At 34.3% G+C, this 21720-nt stretch overlaps 1 protein-coding gene across 1 annotated transcript in view; it reads left to right on the forward strand.

Moving 5' to 3' along the window:
- The first annotated feature begins 2306 nt into the window (after window positions 1-2306).
- Window positions 2307-21720, forward strand: part of LOC145673256 (uncharacterized) — a 37231-nt gene continuing 17817 nt past the window's right edge. Inside the window, exons 1-2 of the mRNA XM_081742782.1 lie at window positions 2307-2599; window positions 10995-11352. Of these exons, the coding sequence (XP_081598908.1) occupies window positions 2379-2599; window positions 10995-11352 (579 nt within the window). The 5' untranslated portion in view covers window positions 2307-2378. The remainder of the gene's footprint in view (window positions 2600-10994; window positions 11353-21720) is intronic.

Here is a 21720-nt window from a genome sequence, read left to right on the forward strand (position 1 = left end):
GTTTGAACAGGGTGTTTTAAAACAACACCGACAACGTTTGGGAGGTGATTACTAACACCAAGATAAGACAAAAAGTATAGACCAACCTAGATGCACAAATGTTCTTTTGAGTTACAGGCTGCCGAAAACATAAAAAATGGAACTTTAAAGGTTCATAGGTCCAAAACTATGAGACCTACCGTAGTTGGGTCAAGACTTCACTTAGGAACTAATATGTGCGCTTCCAAAAATACATGTTTCAGAATCCTAAGGTACTCGTGCAACAATTTTAATAGAAGGGATTCGGCTATGGGCATATAATTTGAAATACTCAGCAACTACATCTATAAAAATTGTTGCGGAAGTACCACAGGATTTTGATACATGTATTTTTGGAAGGGTGGGTATCTGTGGCGGAAGACGACGTTGAGGAACGCTTGAATCATGTGGCTCGTGAACGGGACACAATATGGTTTCTGAACTGTCAGATCTTTGAATTTCAGGGTCACTCGGGATCATGGTGTCTGTTCAGGTTAGATTCACTACGGGTCATGGATATTTACTAGTCACCGTGTGTAGTAACTATCAACTTCTCGGGTCTGATTTCCTGCCTTTCGGTCTTTCGGGTCACGAGTCACGAACTTTGTGACTTGTTCTATCGTGTATATTTGTATATTTTTCATACGCAATAAATAAATAAATACTGTATTCCACTAGAATGAAAACTATTAACTGTATTAGGTTAGCAACAAACAACATACATTTTTAATATAATAGAAAGTTATTTTTCTCGATTTTCTCGTAAACTACGCATAAGAATTTAGTTTCAAGAATGTTATATTGTTCAGCTCGATGTTGTCTATCGATTGATAAATGTCTCATTTTTGAACAATATTATAATTTAAACAAAAAGTTTAAGCTTAAGAGTTAATCGTAATTTTGACCTATGTAGTCTGCATCTCATTAACATTACTGAATGAAACATAATGGAAAGTTTGATTACTGTATAGTTCAGTACTATTTTATCTTATCTTAATCTTAGAACGTACAACGTCCTTCCGGCAGGACGTACCGTCCTAAAAGTCCTACCATGGTTTAGAGCACTTTGTATACGACCAGCAGGAGAGAAAGTTCTCCTGGTGGAAAGAGCATGGACTCTAGTTTTAGCGCAAAAGAGAATCATGTTGGTACGACTGTTAGTTCAATAATGGCGAGTGGTTGTGTGTACGTTTACGCTCCTTTTTTTGATCCACCAAACACCAATCATGTGTGGAGTAGAGCGAACTTCGGTGATAACTAGGAAACACTAAACCTACTCTTATATTGTTTATTGTATATTTTAAAATGTGTACTGTTGGATGGCTTCCGTCCTTCCGAAAGGACAAACTCACATTCTTTCAATTGAGGAGGTGCATCCTGCCGGCAGGACGGCAGGCTCATGTACAGAAGTCCTTCCGAAAGAGACTTCTGGCAGGACAAAGGCTTGTATTAATAGGCGTGATATGATTATTGTACAGCACAATTTTTTAATCGAAAACAACACAAGCAAATTTATATTCATCCATAGCCCATTGAGATCAGTCGATTAGTTTTTGCCTCATTCTTGAACACTCTGTTTTATTTAAATGTTAATAATATTGTAGAAATAATTATTAAGACAAACATAATTAAAGACCTGAATTGCATAACATTGCATAACTCTTTTTCTTTGTATTTTGCGTTTTTTGTTTTTTATGTTAGCATCGATGTTTTCAGGGCTATTGACTTGTATAATACGTAAATTAAAATCAAAACCTTAAAAAAATACAAAATAATTTCAGCTAAAAAGAATAGCATGCCAAGTATAATCTGGTCTTTCTTCTAAAATAACAAAAGTACTCCGGTGGACTTTTGATGTTCTGCGCTTCGGGTCTTCAATTTTAGGGTTTGAAACGTATGCTTCTCAGAAATAGATATACCGCTGTGGGAAGTTTTCTCGTGTCATTTATACCTTTGAGATCTTTGAAAAAATATTTCCGAGTATTGATTTCATGAATTAGCGTAAGTAGGAAGTTCATAGTACCCACATACAAAAACACATGAACATATTGTTACATTGTTCAATTTGAATAGCTTTTTCAAGTTCAACGCACCTAAGTATAAGGGTTACTATTTTTTTTAAGTGCAGAGATTGTATGACTAATGGACTAACCAGCATATGTAGTAGAGTTAACGGGTAGACTTCAACTTGACCCAATTTCTTTTAGACACACCAAATGAGCAAAATCAGCATGTACCCGCATTCAGCTTTTGCAGCAGTAAACTCTTTTGTCACTTAGTCGTAGCGTTTCTCCGTGTTTAGCATTATGAACTATATTGTATAGAAACAGCTAAACAACTACCAATCTGAAATTACTAATATGAAATCTCGAGGCCAAAATGTGTTATTAACGTGGAGTTTGGCCATTTGGTCAATAATTTCCTTCACAGTTTGCTTGGAAATGGCATTTTATTGTGTGGTGGTATTTGCTTTCCCTGAAGCTAATGGAAAGCAGATCGTTACAAAATCATGGCCACCGAAAGTGTTAACAAGTCCTTGGAAGAAACCGGAAGTTACCAAAGAAGATTCTGAACCTGAACAGTAAGTATATTCATACATCGATATTTAAGTACTGTTCACTTTTTACTTAATGATTTTTTTTAGTTTACTCTTTTGTTTGTTTGTCGTTAGAATCAAATTTTCTACTGTAAGTTTCATGCACTTCTATATTAACCGCAGCGCTAAAATTTTGTACAGATAGGCTACGTTAATCCGATGACAGTGCAATATTTTCCCATAATTTGCTCCCTAGGTTATCGTTTTACTCTAAAGGTACTCGTATTACAAACGTATACGCGTAGGCAACATCAACTAATTGAGCACTATTTCAATAGATGGGAGAGTATTTCAATGATGGTTCGAGACTTTTATGTGGTGCCTTTAACGGAGACTTTAGGATCTACAGTCTTCCAAAAGTATTCTTTCAATTGCTTGCAGGATATTGAATAAATTCTTACTGTAAAACAGTAAAAAAATAAAAATAATATAAAATTAATAAAAAAATAAAATAAAATGTTAACAGCAATGTCTTTTATATAATACCCTGGAAAGGAGGATTGTTTTTGGACAGAGTAAAATGAAGTTACAGGCTGCGATTTAATGTTTAAGTGATGTTACTTAGACCTTAGCCTATATTCATGCAACACGATTGTCGCTCTAGTCAAGACAACATTGAGATGCACCGCGACACCGTTCTCCAATTCAATAACGAATCTCGCCAATCTAAATAGGAGGAATGGATAATCCGCGTGAAGGCCAATGATAATATATGAGGCTTTTTATGTACGCGCGGTATGTCGCACCGGTGCAACGACATTGCGCAAATTTTTCCAAGGATTAGATTGTTGATAGTCTCTGTAATCTATGACTTATTAACAAGGAGCAGAAAGTGCTGAAATTGCGCAAATTTTCACTGCGACGTTGCCAACAACAGGATCCAGGAAATTGTGTGAAAGTTTGCACCGAAATAAAATGTAAACGCCATTCCTTTCTGAGATATACTTGTGTTCCATTCTAATATTTACAAAGCAAAATATATATTTACAGAACATTTTACATTTACAGCTTGAATCCTTGTTATTTAAATTGTACAGCCTTTAAAAATTCCTCATTACGAACTCATTCTTTTGACTTCTGCTGGTCTTTGGGCTTTGAAATTCCTCTCACTATCGACGTCATTTTCATGGCAGTTTCCGTTTGGATCTCTAGCGAAACAGAAATCACCTTATGAACATCAGAAGCAGGAAAGTAAAATTAACTATTGTAGTGTCCGTGGAAAGCTTTTGGTTCATTTGTTGTCCGACTCTACGCGGATGGTATAGACGCCGACATGACAGGTGGATACCTAAAATAAGAAAGAAAAACATGCAAACAATTACTGATAATTTACACAAAACAGTAGAACATTTATAACACAAGAGGCAAGAACTATTTATAGTCCTGGTCTGTAATTTGCTTACAACTATCAAAAACTGCATTTTAATCTACGTCTTACATGAAGTCAGAAGAAACTTTCATTATAATTAAGTTGCGTTGAAAGAAAATACCGTATTACCACGTCCATTAAAGTTATGTTTAAACTAAAATATGACAACAGTTTTTGCAGTATAATGAGTTATTCAAGTGTGCTACTATAGATGAAATTCAAGAGGAAGCTACTTACTTGCAATCATCTTCAATGGGCTGGAGCAGTCGTCATCGTGAGGATGGAGACTACTCACTTCATAATCTACTGAGTTGCATTTTGAAAATCTTTTGAGTATTACGTCCCATGGTTATGCCGGTTAGGAGACGGTGATGATGAGTAATGAATGAAATGGAGGAATGAAGAAAGTGGGAGGAAACGGAGAACCCCGAGGAAACCCACGCACACGGTGTTTGTCCACCAGAAAGTTCACTTGGCGGGGGCTGGGATCGGACCCCGGACCCAACGTACCAGAGGTGAACGCTCTACCACTGAGCCACTTCGGCCCCAAGTTGCATTTTGCATTTTGAATGGCTTAATTCTCTCTGCTTACTTTTCTTTAACTGGTTGTTGGTAATATTCGGGTTGTGCTTCTGTTGGAGAAGTGGAAGTCTGTTTTTGGTCCTGAGAAGAGCGGGTGGTTTTGATATTGGCGTGTTTCGTCTTGGAGCTGACAATATTAGGGATGTGTTTCTATGTATGGTAATCACTCTACGTTGGTCGGCGAGGACAACTGCTATGGCCAGTCCGGTGATCTATAATTTTACATGTGGCACAAAACACAGGTGTAATCTGCTGTCTCTTTGTGTGGAGTGGCACTTTTGCTTCTCGCTGTGGAGTATCTTTCTTGTTGCTGGAATTGTCTTCACAAGTGGGTATGACTGACTGCACTTCGTCGTCGACTTGTTCTGATTCTGTGGCATTGGGATTCTTTTCTGGTTGTGCTGCTTGCGTTGCAAATTCACAGTGTCATCAATATCTGTACGTTCTTTATGTTTCTCTCTTTTAATACACTGTATTTGTACTTCTTTTCATTCTGTACGTATATAAATATCTAAATATATATTACTCATCACGGCTCTTATCTTTTTCATTTCATACAAGTAATGTCGCGAGATGATTTGAAAAGAGCTCTCCGCGCGGCATGGGATGATATTTCATAATACTTCCTACTTTTAACACAATGCAAATGTCCGAATTTTAATGTGAGTCACTATATATATAAAAAAAATCTTTCTCACAGCATCTAAGAACAGTATCTAAGATGCAAATGCAAATATAAGAATCATGTATGGAAAGGTGAAAGAACAATTACTAAGTAAGATACATGGTATACCCACCTGAAATGTGTAAACAAATGTTTGTTTGCGATTGGCCAAGAGTGGAAAATGTAAACAAATTCTTCTCTCTCATTGGTCGAAGGTCTGTCCACGATAATTAAAGGGAACTTCTAGAAATATTTATATTTTTTGTTTATTTTATATAAATTTGTTTTCCTTACAGTTTTCCAATAACTATATGCTTTCAATAACTATTCTTTTTGCAGTTTTAATCTTACTGGCAATCTTACAGTAAGACATGATACAGAAAATTATTGACTCAGACATGTTCACCGTCCCCTTCTCTAACGATGTCCCTTGCGCACATATAATAACGATAACTGAAAATGCTATTGCCATCCATTACTTCGTTTTTTTTTCTAAAACGCGTTTTGGTGACTGTTTTTATCAGTCAAAATGCTTATGGGAATTATGGCAACGTTGCACAACAGTTTTTGCGCAATTTCCAATTTTTTGTCTGCTCATTAAGGCTCATTAAGAAAAAGTAATAACAGGTGTATTTATTGGGCCACAAATTAGAGAACTTTTTAAAGATAGCAACTTTGAAGCAGTCTTAAGTGACAAGGAAATGGCAGCTTGGAGTTCATTTAAAAATGTAGCCAGTAGTTTTCTTGGCAATTTCAGAGCTGAAAATTACAGAGAAGTTACTCAAGATCTAATGAACACTTATGAACAGCTTGGATGCAATGTGTCAATAAAAATGCACTTTTTGTTTTCATATTTGGATTTCTTCCCGCCTAATTGTGGGAGTGTCAGTGACGAGAATGGAGAACGCTTCCATCAGGACATTTCAGTGATGGAGCACAGGTATAAAGGAAAATGGAGTGCAGCAACGTTAAGTGATTTTTGTTGGATGATAAAAAGGGATACTAACGAAACAGAATACAGGAGACAGGCAAAGAAGAAACGCTATTAAGATTGACATTTATATTAATATGTATTGTATACATAGTCAATTGTATACATTATTCAAGTCTTGGTATGTCATAAATAAAAGAGGTAACTTTGGATTGTAAATGTCATTTTCGTGTTTGGCAACCCAAAAAACAATAAAGAAAATGTATTTATTAACCCATAACATTAAATCATGCACATTTTCTAGAACAGAGGGGGACTGGACCCTCCTTAGATGCTTCAGGTTATGGGCGTGTGTTTCGGTTATACTTCGACACCAATGGTGACGTAATATACATAGAATGCAATGTTGCCAGACCTTCCGAGGTGTTGCCTCATGAATGAGAACGCAAGAAGCTTGGATATCACCCTCTCCCTCGTTACGCCGAAACGAGAGCCAATCGAAAATTTTAATTATCATTTTCGGATTCAGCACCTCAAAATTAGTTAAGAACGGATGTTTTCATTTCTATAACATAAAAAAAGTTAAAATTTGTAGAAGTGTGTTATCGAACGGTTGGCAAACCTAGTTTGAAGTTATTTCGAAATTTTGTAAAATAATTCCATATATTTCGAATAGGTGGCTTAGTAGTAAACTCCATATTTCCATATTCAATAATCTCCCATAGGTCGATAATCGTAGGTTACTTCTTCACGGGCATAAGTAACGATATAACAACTAGTTAGATTATAAAATTAGGTGAGTCCTGTTTTTTCATTTACAAAATCTGTTCACTTTATCATAATCACAAGCAGTGCTTTTTTCTGAAAAACAAGATGTCTGCACAGACAAAAAAATGTCTGGCATATGTAAAAACGTTACTTTCCGTATGAAAGAAATAGGCGATAAGGAAGGATCTCACATACAAATGGACGTATATACGAGGCGTATCCGAAAAGAAAGTGCCGTTTCGGATTCCCACCGCTGCTGCGCTGCGATCGGTGCTCCGCGCATGCGCGCTAGTCGAAACCGACAGAAATTCATTGTTAAATTAAAGATGTTTATGATGAAAACGCAATGACTGATGGAATGGTGAGAAAGTGGATAAGGATGTTTAATGAGGGTCGAACTAAATGTCCACGATGAGCCCCGGAGTGGTCGGCCTTCTGTTGTCAACGATGACTTGGTGAGGAAAATCGATGAAAAAGTCTGTGAGAACAGACGTTTCACTATGACAACGCTTTCAGGCGAATTCCCGACGAAGTGAAACTCGCTGTGCAACAGTGGATCTTATCAATGGCGGCATATAGTGTCAATCTCACTGGCGGCATCGTTCTATGAGGAAGGACTAGGTAAGTTGATCCACCGCTACGACAAGTGCCTCAACAATGGTGGAAACTATGTTGAAAAGTAGTGTAAGATATGCTCTTTCTTGTGACAATAATTTTTTAAAAATATGTTTACTATATTTTTTTCCGAAACGGTACTTACTTTCCAGATACGCCTCGTAACATATAACTGACATATGTAACATAGAATACATATACGTATGTAATATACGGAAGACTGTTAGATGTCAGACATCCTGCAGCGACATGATGTGACATCTAAGCGGATAAAAGTCAATACCTGTGTAGTATATGGATAACATATGATCCGTACAGATTTCCGTAGTAAACTTATGGATTCCATGTATTTGTACAATATACCGCTTTCCAGATAACGGATTGTTCTCAGTGTGTACTCAAAATGAATATGCTATTCTGCATATTATGATTGGCTGCGAAGGTTAGTGTCAAGATCTAGACAAGTGCTGCCATCTATTGATATTACATTTTAACTGCTTATAACAATACTCTTTTAGCCGTCTTCACACTGATTTTAATTGAGAAATTCATATAAATACAAAAATTAACTCTACTAAAAGCAGTAGAGAGCATCATGGGATATGGATAGCCGCAGTTGAAGTCACAGTTACCCGTGAAGATGTTAACGAACTGTCTTCATTAATGACTTTGGTCGAGATAATCGCTCTAGCTATCTATTACAAAAATAACACAGAAAATTCGCTTCCGTTTAAGTTGTACGGAGTAACGGACAGACGGATATAGTAACAACAATCTCTTAAGTCTCACTACGTGATCTTAATAAAGAGGTGATTACAGTGGTCACAAAAAAATAAGGAAAAGGCGAATATTGCTACTAATAAGCACTGATCTAAAGTATTCTACCAATATTGTCAAGCTGCTTGCTACGAACTGAGTTTCGTGCTCTTTATTTTCATGACTTATTTCAATGTATCTGCTTGGATATAGTCCATCGTCACTTGCAGTCTTTCCCTTCCTCTTCTTCATTTTCATTCTAACTTTCTATAGTCACATATACGTATACTCATGTCCAAAATGATTGTCGCAAATCTATAACTGTCTTTTTGTAGGAATATAATTTGATAATGATTTTGCAGGGTACTTTTAATACTGATACTATGTGTATAATCGGGAAATGTATATTTGTGGTAAATTTCATATGAAAAGAATTATAAATACAAAAATTAGAATGAGTAAAACAACATGTTTCTAAATGGACAAGAAAGTTTTATTTTCGTTTTATTGTTCTTATTTACTGCTCTTTTGACATGAAATTTTCCACATACCTGTCTTTGCCAATTATACAGATACTAACATTATAAGAAATACCGGAAGAATTCGTTATCAAATTATAATGTCAATCAGTAGATTCACGTGTGATATAGTCTCGCTGCTGAACGAGATGTTAAAATCAATTCAACAGTTTCTTAAACGATATCGTAACCATTGAACTCGAGAGATTCTTCGTGGCTAAATAGTTGAAAATCAAAAATGAAATTAAATCTTTGAGTTTTACGTCCCACGATTATGCCGTTTAGGCTAAAGGAGACGGTGATTATGAGAAATGAATGAAATGGTTGAATGATTAAAGTGGGAGGAAACGGGAGAACCCCGAGAAAACCCATGAGCACGGTGTTTGTCCACCACAAACTCCACACGGCGCGAACTTCTATCGAACCAGGGAACCCAAGCACCGGAGGTGAACGCTCTACCACTTAGCTACCTCGTCCCCCGTGGCTAAATACTTAGCGTCGTGAAACTCTGTTGCTTTTGCGATTATATCTCATGTGATCCAAACCTACTTTTCACATAACCTTAGTGTTGAAAGATATATTGAACAAAAATCTAACCACTATAACATTAAAAGCTATATTTTTTGATACCTCATTTACTTTCCGCAGAATTTCGGTTGAACTTCGTTAGAGGTGTGTCAAATTACTAATCTTTCTTTTACTCAGGTAGTTATACATACAAGTGTATGCCCACTTTTAGTTTTTGCAACAATATCTCATTGTCAAGCTTATAATTTTTTCAGCTGTTTTCCGCAAGCAGTTTCACCATTTCTTCAGTCGTTAATATTTTTATGTTGAGCATTTAGTTATATTTTGGATTGTATACGGGAATTGTACTTACATTGACTTTGCTGAGAAGAAAGAGAATTCATAATAAACAAATCCTGGCAAAGACAATAAAGAGGATCAAGTGAAACATGTGGGTGGGATATGGATGGCCACCGTTAAAATCATCATTACTCGTGAATGCTAACGGATTGTCTCCATTGCCGAACTCGGCCGACATAATCACAGTAAGAAGAGTTATATATCCTTTTAATAAAAACAATCTACATTTCTTTGTTACTTTGCGGGTAGGAGAGAAGCTGGGAAATGTTATCGATTTTGAACAGGATATTAAGAGTCATCGTTAGTAAAGTAATCGTTATCCGTGAAGATTCTAGAGGATTGAATCCATTAACGAACTCGGCCGACATAATCACAGTAAGAAGAGTTATATATCCTTTTAATAAAAACAATCTACATTTCTTTGCTACTGTGCGGGTAGGATAGAAGCTGGGAAATGTTATAGATTTTGAACAGGATATTAAGAGTCATCGTTAGTAAAGTAATCGTTATCCGTGAAGATTCTAGAGGATTGAATCCATTAACGAACTCGGCCGACATAATCACAGTAAGAAGAGTTATATATCCTTTTAATAAAAACAATCTACATTTCTTTGCTACTGTGCGGGTAGGATAGAAGCTGGGAAATGTTATAGATTTTGAACAGGATATTAAGAGTCATCGTTAGTAAAGTAATCGTTATCCGTGAAGATTCTAGAGGATTGAATCCATTAACGAACTCGGCTGACATAATCACAGTAAGAAGAGTTATATATCCTTTTAATAAAAACAATCTACATTTCTTTGCTACTGTGCGGGTAGGATAGAAACTGGGAAATGTTATAGATTTTGAACAGGATATTAAGAGTCATCGTTAGTAAAGTAATCGTTATCCGTGAAGATTCTAGAGGATTGAATCCATTAACGAACTCGGCTGACATAATAACAGTAAGAAGAGTTATTTATCCTTTTAATAAAAATAACCTACATTTCTTTGCTACTGTGCGGGTGGGATAGAAGCTGGGAAATGTTATAGATTTTGAACAGAATATTAAGAGTCATCGTTAGTAAAGTAATCGTTATCCATGAAGATTCTAGAGGATTGAATCCATTAAGAAACTCGGCCAAAATAATCTCTCTAGCAGTCTGTTGCAAAAAACAGAAATAAAAAAATCTGTTTCATTCAAAAGTGTAAAATAACGGACTTACTACTTATAAGGTAGGTCGGCGTGATCCTAATAATACTTCATTTCGTTTCATTTTTCTGAGGAATTTCTAATTCCTAAAAAAAATATTTTTTTGCTCTTTTATAGATTAACGGACAACTCAAAGTTGAACGAAGAGAAGAAGACAATAGATGATACAAAACCAACTGAAAAACTTGCAACTATACACAAACATAAAGGACAAAAACCGTCCTATTATTCTTATTATCCAGTTCAACAACCGTTTCCACAACCAGGCTACGGTCAAACACCTGGAGGCTACTTCCCACCACCTATTCCTCCAGGGAACCAATATCGACCTTATCCGCCAAACCACCATCAACATCAACATCATCAGCAAGGGTATCCTGGTTACTCACCAGAATTAGATGAAGATTTATTGAATGCAATCACAGTGCAGCCAGCTACACTTCAACTGCAGTGTACAACCGAGGAACCACTAGAAGTAAGTATGAAAAAGATAAAGAAAATTTACACTTACAAGTAGATTAACCACTTGCCTTATTAACCCGAGTATACTCGGAATCCTGTTATGTATAATATATTATTAACCCGAGTTTACTCGTAGGATCTGTAACAAAAGTTTGCATTTTTCTGCGAACCCGAGTCTACTTGCTACAGAGTTAACTCGGGATAATAATGTTAAGGTTTTTGTTAAAGGATTTATGACGTCATAGCACCATCAATTATATATTTTGTTTCAACCGTTGTTAGTGGCATCAGGTGTACATTCAAAAAGCAAATAAAAAATGTGTAAAATAGGTAAAATCTTTGTGACTAAAATATGTAAGGCAAGTGGTTAAATTTCCTACAAGATATACAAGGGCTCAAAACAAAGTTCTTGTTTAAAAAAGTTTTTCGCTGCTTTTTATCTGGGTAATTTTGAGCGTTTTCAATTTTTAGCCGTTTGCCTTTACGGTAATTAAACATTTCTGTCAAACAAAAGTTATTTAAGTATGTGAATAAAAACGTGACTTCCTTCTATTTGCGATAGCTTTAGATCTACTTATTTTCTTGCCAGTGGCGTAGCTAGGAAGGCTGACTTGACTCAAGTCTACCTAGTGCAGTGATACTGAAAATGGATTGTGCAGTGATATTGAAAATGTAGTATGTTCCATTAGTAATTCCGATATTATATATATTTTTTAATTTATTACACATCCATAAACTCACACACAAACAAACAAACAAGAAGTATTGTAAAGCATATTCAAGAAACTAACTTCGCAGAAGCTCTATATCTAACCCTACATAAGATTTCAGCAAATTAGTTGTACGCTATATTCTCCATGTTTTCAAGCTCTATTTCTGTAACAAATGTATCATGCGTTTTTGAATAGAAAGCATGAGAAAAAGAAAATAGACGTTTAAAGTAAAACAAGCGAGGTGAACTGAATTAAGAAGCTCCAGTGTACAAACTTGCGGAACATAGCCTCTGTTGTCGAGCTGACGTGAGCCTATTCCTGGCCAAGCTGGACCATCAACTATAGAGATCGTTATTTCTTAGACGATAGTCTACTTGTCCACCAAATTTTGTTCAGATTGGACCAGTAGTTATCGAGAAATAAAGTACAACATACAACATATGAGCGGAGCCGAGCCTGTTCTTGGCCGAGTTCGGCCACAAAATACAACGATCTTTATTCCTTAAACCTGCTCCTTGCTGATGTTCAGTATGGTGTCAGACTTCCATATTAGATCTAGGTAAGTAGTAGGAACGGAAGTATATCTAGTCGAGTCAGCAAAATTTTTTTGGATGGTCCGGGCTCAATGACCTAGAAGTCTGTGCCAGGATCAATGACCTAGGGGTACCTAGAACCACCCCCTCTAAATTTTGGCATGGGTACCTTGGCTGCCTAAGTTTCGGAAGAGATACCTAAGACCACCCGCATTAAAGTTTGAAAATTGCGAAATTTAAAACATTGGTAATGTAGTATAGGACAAGGGTATGTGTATACCTCCTTAATTTATGAGTGGTCCGTCTCGTTCCCTTTCATGTTCCCGTTAAAAAAATGTAAATTTCGGAGGTTTTGTACCTAATTTATCTCATTTGATGAAGCCTTATTACCTTATCTGGCTATACAAATGTGTACTGGATTCCATTTCCTTTTATTTGCCATGGTTACAATGCTGCTCCGTTTTTAAATTTGGGAGGAGTACATTGGCCCACTCCTTAAATGTGGGAATTATCAAAGAAACAAGAATTGAGAAATGTTCTCTAGAACATTAATATATATCATTGTAAATTTAGATGGTCCATCTAGTTCCCTTCCATGGATATAAAATTATCAAAAATTAAAAATTAGGAAATATTTTTTAAAATTTATCTCCTTTGATTAGGGTTTATTACATTATATGATAATATGGATGTGCACAGGGGTTCATTCCCTATTGTTGTACCCCTTTTAAATTTTGGGAGGATACATTGACACGCTCCTAAATTTGGGAATTGTAAAATTTAAAATTAGGTGAATATTCAATAGAACCTGAATATATACCACTGTAAATTTGAATGGTCCACCCTGTTCCCTTTCATAAGTAGAAAATAGTGAACTATTAGTTCGGGCACGTGGTCGATTATTGATCTGTTTTATCTTCCTTGATGAGGCTTTCTTACCGTACCTTATATGGTTATATGGATGAGTTAAGGGATCCATTGTTTTCCATAAGGTATAGGTACGTTGATGCCTCCCTCTTAAATTTTTGGAGAACATATGGGATCTCCCTAATTTTGGTCAAAAAATAAGATTTGGTAAATATTCTCAAGACCCCACTGTAAATTTGGATAGTCCTGCTTCTTGTCTTCCATGAGTAATATATTGTCAGAATATTCATTTAATATATGTTAAAAGTAACACTTTATATTTAGCAAGAAAATTAAATTTTCGCTGAAAATTGAAATATCACGAGACCCTTGTGCACCTGTTCCTTCTCTCGGTACAAACGATTTCCGCATATCAATAAAAAGTACTACGTTTATACCGGTTTGTAGCGCAAATATTTTTCTTTATGCTGTACTTCAGTATGAGAAATTAAGAAGACGAAGTCGGGACCAAGTTCACGCAACCCCCACCAGTGGTTCTTTTAGAAAAAGTGTTCCGGGGGGAACACGTAGTATTTCGGGGTGGCACTGTTGGTACTATAGTAGTAGAAAATGGATCAATCTGGAACATATGAGGCCAACCTAGGCCAACTCACGAGCCCCTGGGAAATTGAGCACCTTACACCGTGAACCCACGGTCTTTTACGACCTCCATTTTAGGGGTGAATTTGTTCCCTTTTATGAGCACTTTTCCAATCCCTATGTTAATTACGAACACATAGAAGAGAATATAACACATAACACTACGTAACACATAGCAGAACAGATAACACATAAGAGTACGTAACATAACAAGGGTGTACTCGTTCTCTTTTATGAGCATATTTTTCAACCCCTATTTTAACATAGGAGATAACACATAAGATTACGAACACATAGAAGAGAAGATAACACATAACACTACGTAACACACAGCAGAACAGATAACACCTAAGAGTACGTAACATAACAAGAGTGTACTCGTTCTCTTTTATGAGCATATTTTTCAACCCCTATTTTAACATAGGAGATAACACATAAGATTACGAACACATAGAAGAGCTGATAACACATAGCACTATTTTAACATAGCAGAACATAAGACTACGTAACATAGCAAGGGTGTACTCGTTCCCTTTTATGAGCATATTTTTCAACCCTTATTTTAACATAGCAGAAATTACACTGAGACTATGAACACACAGCAGAGCATAAGACTACGTAACACATAACAACCTCCATTTTAGGGGTGGACTCGTTCTCTTTTATGAGCATATTTTCCAACCCTTATTTTAACATAGCATAAGACTACGAACACATAGCAGAGGTGTATTCGTTTTCAACCCCTTAGCATAAGACTATGTAACATAGCAGTTACGAACACATAATAGAGCAGATAATAAACACAACCTCCATTTTAGGGGTGAATTTATTCCCTTTTATGAGCATATTTTCCAACCCCTATTTCAACATGACAGAGACTACGAAACATAGCGGACATAGCACAGGAAGTGTATTCATTTTCTCCACCCCTAATTGAACATAGCAGCAATTACACTGAGACTACGTAACACACAACAACCTCCATTTTAGGGGTGGACTCGTTCTCTTTTATAATTACTTTTCCAACCCCTATTTTACCATAGCAGAAATTACACAAAAATTTTTTTCAATCCCTATTTTAAGACAATGAATACCTATGTAACATAGCGATTCGATACGCTCTTTGATCCGATTTGGATGAAACTCGGCATATGGGGGTTTTCGGACATGCTGATTACGAATATCATACTTATTTTTACCTAAGTCTTATAGTTTATGTGGGATACGCCCTTTGTATGACACTTAAAAACCCAAAAACTCGAAAACGAAGCATCGTATTGAGGTGGTGTTTCCACATTTAGCAATAGGTCATCAGGTACTACAAGTTCCAAAATAATGATCATCGAAGTCAAAGGTCACAATACTTAAAACCCAATAACTCGAAAACGAAGCAACGTATTGAGGTGGTGTTTCCACATTTAGCAATAGGTCATCAGGTACTACATGTCCCAAAATTAGTGGTCATCGAGGTCAAAGGTCAAAATACTTAAAACCCAATCACTCGTAAACTGCGCCACATATTGAGATGGCGTTTCCATATTTAGTAATTCGTCATCAACTGCTACAAGTTCCAAAATAATGATCATCGAGGTCAAAGGTCACAAAACTTAAAATCCAATAACTCGAAAACGAAGCAACGTATTGAGGTGGTGTTTCCACATTTAGTAATTGGTCATCAGGTACTACATGTCCCAAAATTAGTGGTCATCGAGGTCAAAGGTCAAAATACTTAAAACCTAATAACTCGAAAACGGAACCACGTATTGAGATGTTGTTTCCATATTTAGTAATTGGTTACCAACTACTACAAGTTCCAAAATAATGATCATCAAGGTCAAAGGTCACAATACTTAAAACCTAATAACTCGAAAATAGATCCACATATTGAGGTGCTGTTTCCAAATCTAGTAATACGTCATCAACTATTACATGTTCCAAAAGTACTGACTATCGAGGTCAATGGTCAAATATTTAATCCTTAATAACTTTAAACAAAGCCTGTGTGACCTATTCAGTTTTGTACCAAGCAGAGAGAAGTGAAGAAGGAATAAATTTGAGTGGCTTATTTACTTTTGTATTAATGAGAAAGAAATCAAAGGAACACAATTTTAACTAGCGCAGACTTTCTGTATCTTTTTGGGCTATTCAAATGGATTAACAAGAAAGAAAGCAAAGATATGCCATATTAATTAGCTATGTATTCTTTAAGCAAAACGAAGGGCTACATTTGAGAAAGCGAACATGGACCATTTTACTCAAATTTGGACGGAGTATTTATCTTTGTATGAAGTAAAAAAATAAAAAAGGTTCAATATTTCTATACAATTTTGTACTACCCAAATAAACGAAATTTTATTTTTGTACCAATCACAAGAAAATCAAAGAAGGGTCATTGTATACCTTTTTGTGCTATTCAAATAATAGAGGGAACAAATTTCAGTGGTCTATTTTATTTTTGTACCAATCAGAAGAAAAGCAAAGATATGCCATTTTAACTATTTAAACAAACGAAAAGATAAATTTGAATGACCTATTCAATTTTGTACCAACGAGAAATACCATTTTTACTAATCAAATAAACAAAAAAAAGAAGGATCATTTTAACTAACTCACACTTTTATACCATTTTGTACTACTCCAATAAACGAAGGAATACCAGTAAAAAATAAGCGAAGATTAGGTGAATTAATTTATTTTGTACCAACTGGAAAAGAGAAGAAGAGCTACTTTAACTAGCTCAGAATTTATGTTACTTTTGAACTACTGAAATGTTCTGTTTTTGTATCAATCAGAAAAACCCGAAGAAGGATCATTTTAACAAGTTCATAATTTCTGTAACGAAAGACTAATTTCGATGTTCTACTTTTTATACCAACGAGAGAAAAAGAACTAGCTGAATATACGAAAGAATAAATTTAAGTGACCTATTCAATTTTGTACCAATGAGAAACGTCATTTTAACTGGCTCATAATTTTACTACTCAAATAAACCATGGAGTATTTAGTTTTGTACCACCAAGAAAAAAAAGAAATTCCACCATTTTGGAGTATTTAAATAAACAAAGGAATTATAATTTGTGTCAACTCTAAAATCAATTAAACGAAGTAATGCATTTGAGTGAGCTATTTAATTTGAAAAACCGAAGTTGAGTATTTTATACCATTTTGTATTATTTCAACAAACAAAGGAATAAGGAAAAAAGGATCATTTTATATCATTTTAAACTAGTTTAATAAACGAAGGCATAAATATGAGTGAGCTATTTAATTTTGTAGTTGAGTATTTTCACGAAAGAACAAAATTGTACTAATTAGAAAAAGCGAAGAAGACCCATTTTAACTAACTGAGAATTTCTGTACCTTTTTGTACTATTTAAACAAACGATGGGATAAATTTGAGTGACCTTTTTTTTGTACTAACCAGAAAAATCGAACAAGGTCCAATTTAGCTAACTCAGAATTTATATACCTTTATACTAGCTCAATTAACGAAAGAACAAATTTGGGTGTTCTACTTTTTTATACCAAACAAGGAAGAACCATTTTAACTTGCTGAGTATTTTATACCATGTTGTACTACTCAAATAAACGAAAGAAAAAGCGAAAAAAGACCTTTTTAATTAGCGCAGAATTTCTGTAACGCAAAAATTAATTTGGATGGAGTAACAAGAAAGAAAGCAAAGATATGCCATATTAACTATTTAAATAAACGAAGGGATAAATTTAAGTGATCTATTCCATTTTGTACCAAGGAGAAATGCCATTTTTATCTAGCTTAGAATTTCTAGTGCATGTTGTATTATTTAAACAAAACGAAGGGCTAAATTTGAGAAAGCGAACATGAACCATTTTACTCAAATTTGGATGGAGTATTTAGCTTTGTATGAACCAGAAAAAAAAGTGAAGAAGAACCATTTTAACTAACTCAGATCTTTATACCATTTTGTACTACTCCAATAAACGAAATTTTATTTTTGTACCAATCAGAAGAAAATCAAAGAAGGGTCATTTTAACTAGCCAAGCAGAAAAAAAGGAAAGAATTAACACTTTGTACTAATCAAGTAAACGAAGGTATAAACTTGTACTAATCAGAAAAGAAGAAGAAGGATCAGCATTCTATACTTTTTTGTGCCATTTATTGAGGTGTCCTATTTCCTTTTGTACCAACGAGAACCATTTTTAACTGGCTTAGAATTTTATGCCTTTTTGTAAAATTTGTATCAAACCGAAAAAAGCAAGGAAATACCATTTTAAATAGCTCAGCATGTTATAACTTTTTGTGTTTTTGGTCTACCCAATTTCTTGACCATATTGTACTATTTAAACAAACAAAGGAATAAATTGGTGTGACCTATTCACTTTTGTTACAAGCAGAAAAAGGAAAGAATAAATTTGAGTGGCTTAAGCAAAGAAGGTCAATGGTAACTAGCCTTTTTGTGCTATTAAATTTGAGTGACCTATTGAAGAATGAATAAATTTTGTTTGCAATTAAAAAAGCGGAGAAGGTCTACTTTCTGTACCAACTATAGAAAAACAAATTTGTTTGACATATTCACTTTTATAGCAAGCAGAAAAAAGCACAAAAAAAGGGAAGAAGGTTCATTATAACAAGCTTGGTATTTTTATCTTTGTGGTGCTACATTTTGTATTATTTTTGTGTCATCCAGAGAACAATTTAAATTGACTCTCACTGACAATTCAGTTGCCGGTAATTCAGTATTTACATGTGCTAGTCCAATGTTTGTAATATTACAATACTACAATTTGATTCATTTAACAGTTCAAGTTCTTCTATTCTTACACAACTAAATGCATATGCTACAGTGGGCTCATTGTTCATTTACAGAATTAAATAATTGTTTATCTTTCTCTAAAAACATTTCTACTATTTTGTACACTTCTAATTGTTTTACAGTAAAGGTTTTTCGTTTTCACGCTGAATTTCTTTTTCTCTAGGTGAAACATAAACAATTTCCATGCTAGTCATTTTTCTGCTCTTCAGCAAAAACAAATCAAGTGTGATACATCTATTTATATACCTAGAATAAAAGCATTCTATGCATTCTCCGTGTTTAAATGTTTCAAGGCAATACAAAATAATTCGTTAATATAACATAATGATGTATGTTCTATTATTTCTCAAATATACTTCATAAACTTATATTCCATTATAATAAAATACATAAATGCAAAAATATATATTTGTCTTTTTGGACTTAGACGAGGAAAGAAAGTTTAAAAAAATAATTGAATCGTTGAGCAATAGGCAGTACCTTAGCAATACAAATGTTAGATAACGCATTCGTAACGTTGCTTAAATATCTGCAGCACTCTTTATAGATAGTGTGGAACATGGAACTTTGAAAAATTTTCATTTCCTTGATGAGTTGATTCTTCTGCTGTGATTCAAATTGGCCAAGCATGCTGTTTCTTCTTTTTTCTTTAGAACGCTAATTCCTATGGAGTCTGTTCTACACAATTAAGTTATAATTGAATTATGACGCAATTCTGGTTTGTTAAATCTCACGTTCAAATATTTTATGAGCCTTACTTAGTGACGGTAGAGTCAATTTAAATTGTTCTCTGGATGACACAAAAATAATACAAAATGTAGCACCACAAAGATAAAAATACCAAGCTTGTTGTAATGAACCTTCTTCCCTTTTTTCGTGCTTTTTTCTGCTTGCTATAAAAGTGAATAGGCCAAACAAATTTGTTTTTCTATAGTTGGTACAGAAAGTAGACCTTCTCCGCTTTTTTAATTGCAAACAAAATTTATTCATTCTTCAATAGGTCACTCAAATTTAATAGCACAAAAAGGCTAGTTACCATTGACCTTCTTTGCTTAAGCCACTCAAATTTATTCTTTCCTTTTTCTGCTTGTAACAAAAGTGAATAGGTCACACCAATTTATTCCTTTGTTTGTTTAAATAGTACAATATGGTCAAGAAATTGGGTAGACCAAAAACACAAAAAGTTATAACATGCTGAGCTATTTAAAATGGTATTTCCTTGCTTTTTTCGGTTTGATACAAATTTTACAAAAAGGCATAAAATTCTAAGCCAGTTAAAAATGGTTCTCGTTGGTACAAAAGGAAATAGGACACCTCAATAAATGGCACAAAAAAGTATAGAATGCTGATCCTTCTTCTTCTTTTCTGATTAGTACAAATTTATACCTTCATTTACTTGATTAGTACAAAGTGTTAATTCTTTCCTTTTTTTTCTGCTTGGCTAGTTAAAATGACCCTTCTTTGATTTTCTTCTGATTGGTACAAAAATAAAATTTCGTTTATTGGAGTAGTACAAAATGGTATAAAGATCTGAGTTAGTTAAAATGGTTCTTCTTCACTTTTTTTCTGGTTCATACAAAGCTAAATACTCCATCCAAATTTGAGTAAAATGGTTCATGTTCGCTTTCTCAAATTTAGCCCTTCGTTTTGTTTAAATAATACAACATGCACTAGAAATTCTAAGCTAGATAAAAATGGCATTTCTATTTGGTACAAAATGGAATAGATCACATAAATTTATCCCTTCGTTTATTTAAATAGTTAATATGGCATATCTTTGCTTTCTTTCTTGTTACTCCATCCAAATTAATTTTTGCGTTACAGAAATTCTGCGCTAGTTAAAAAGGTCTTTTTTCGCCTTTTCTTTCGTTTATTTGAGTAGTACAACATGGTATAAAATACTCAGCAAGTTAAAATGGTTCTTCCTTGTTTGGTATAAAAAAGTAGAACACCCAAATTTGTTCTTTCGTTCATTGAGCTAGTATAAAGGTACTCAGCTACAAAATTAAATAGCTCACTCATATTTATGCCTTCGTTTATTAAACTAGTTTAAAACGATATAAAATGATCCTTTTTTGCTTATTCCTTTGTTTGTTGAAATAATACAAAATGGTATAAAATACTCAACTTCGGTTTTTCAAATTAAATAGCTCACTCAAATGCATTACTTCGTTTAATTGATTTTAGAGTTGACACAAATTATAATTCCTTTGTTTATTTGAATACTCCAAAATGGTGGAATTTCTTTTTTTCTTGGTGGTACAAAACTAAATACTCCATTGTTTATTTGAGTAGTAAAATTATGAGCCAGTTAAAATGACATTTCTCATTGGTGCAAAATTGAATAGGTCACTTAAATTTATTCTTTCGTATATTCAGCTAGTTCATTTTTCTCGTTGGTATAAAAAGTAGAACATCGAAATTATTCTTTCGTTACAGAAATTATGAACTTGTTAAAATGATCCTTCCTCGGGTTTTTCTGATTGATACAAAAATAGAACATTTCAGTAGTTCAAAAGTTACATAAATTCTGAGCTAGTTAAAGTAGCTCTTCTTCTCTTTTCCAGTTGGTACAAAATAAATTAATTCACCTAATCTTCGCTTATTTTTTACTGGTATTCCTTCGTTTATTGGAGTAGTACAAAATGGTATAAAAGTGTGAGTTAGTTAAAATGATCCTTCTTTTTTTTGTTTATTTGATTAGTAAAAATGGTATTTCTCGTTGGTACAAAATTGAATAGGTCATTCAAATTTATCTTTTCGTTTGTTTAAATAGTTAAAATGGCATATCTTTGCTTTTCTTCTGATTGGTACAAAAATAAAATAGACCACTGA

Source organism: Thermobia domestica, chromosome 16 (genome assembly GCF_964235325.1).
Source record: "Thermobia domestica chromosome 16, izTheDome1.hap1.1, whole genome shotgun sequence".
NCBI lineage: Eukaryota > Metazoa > Arthropoda > Insecta > Zygentoma > Lepismatidae > Thermobia > Thermobia domestica.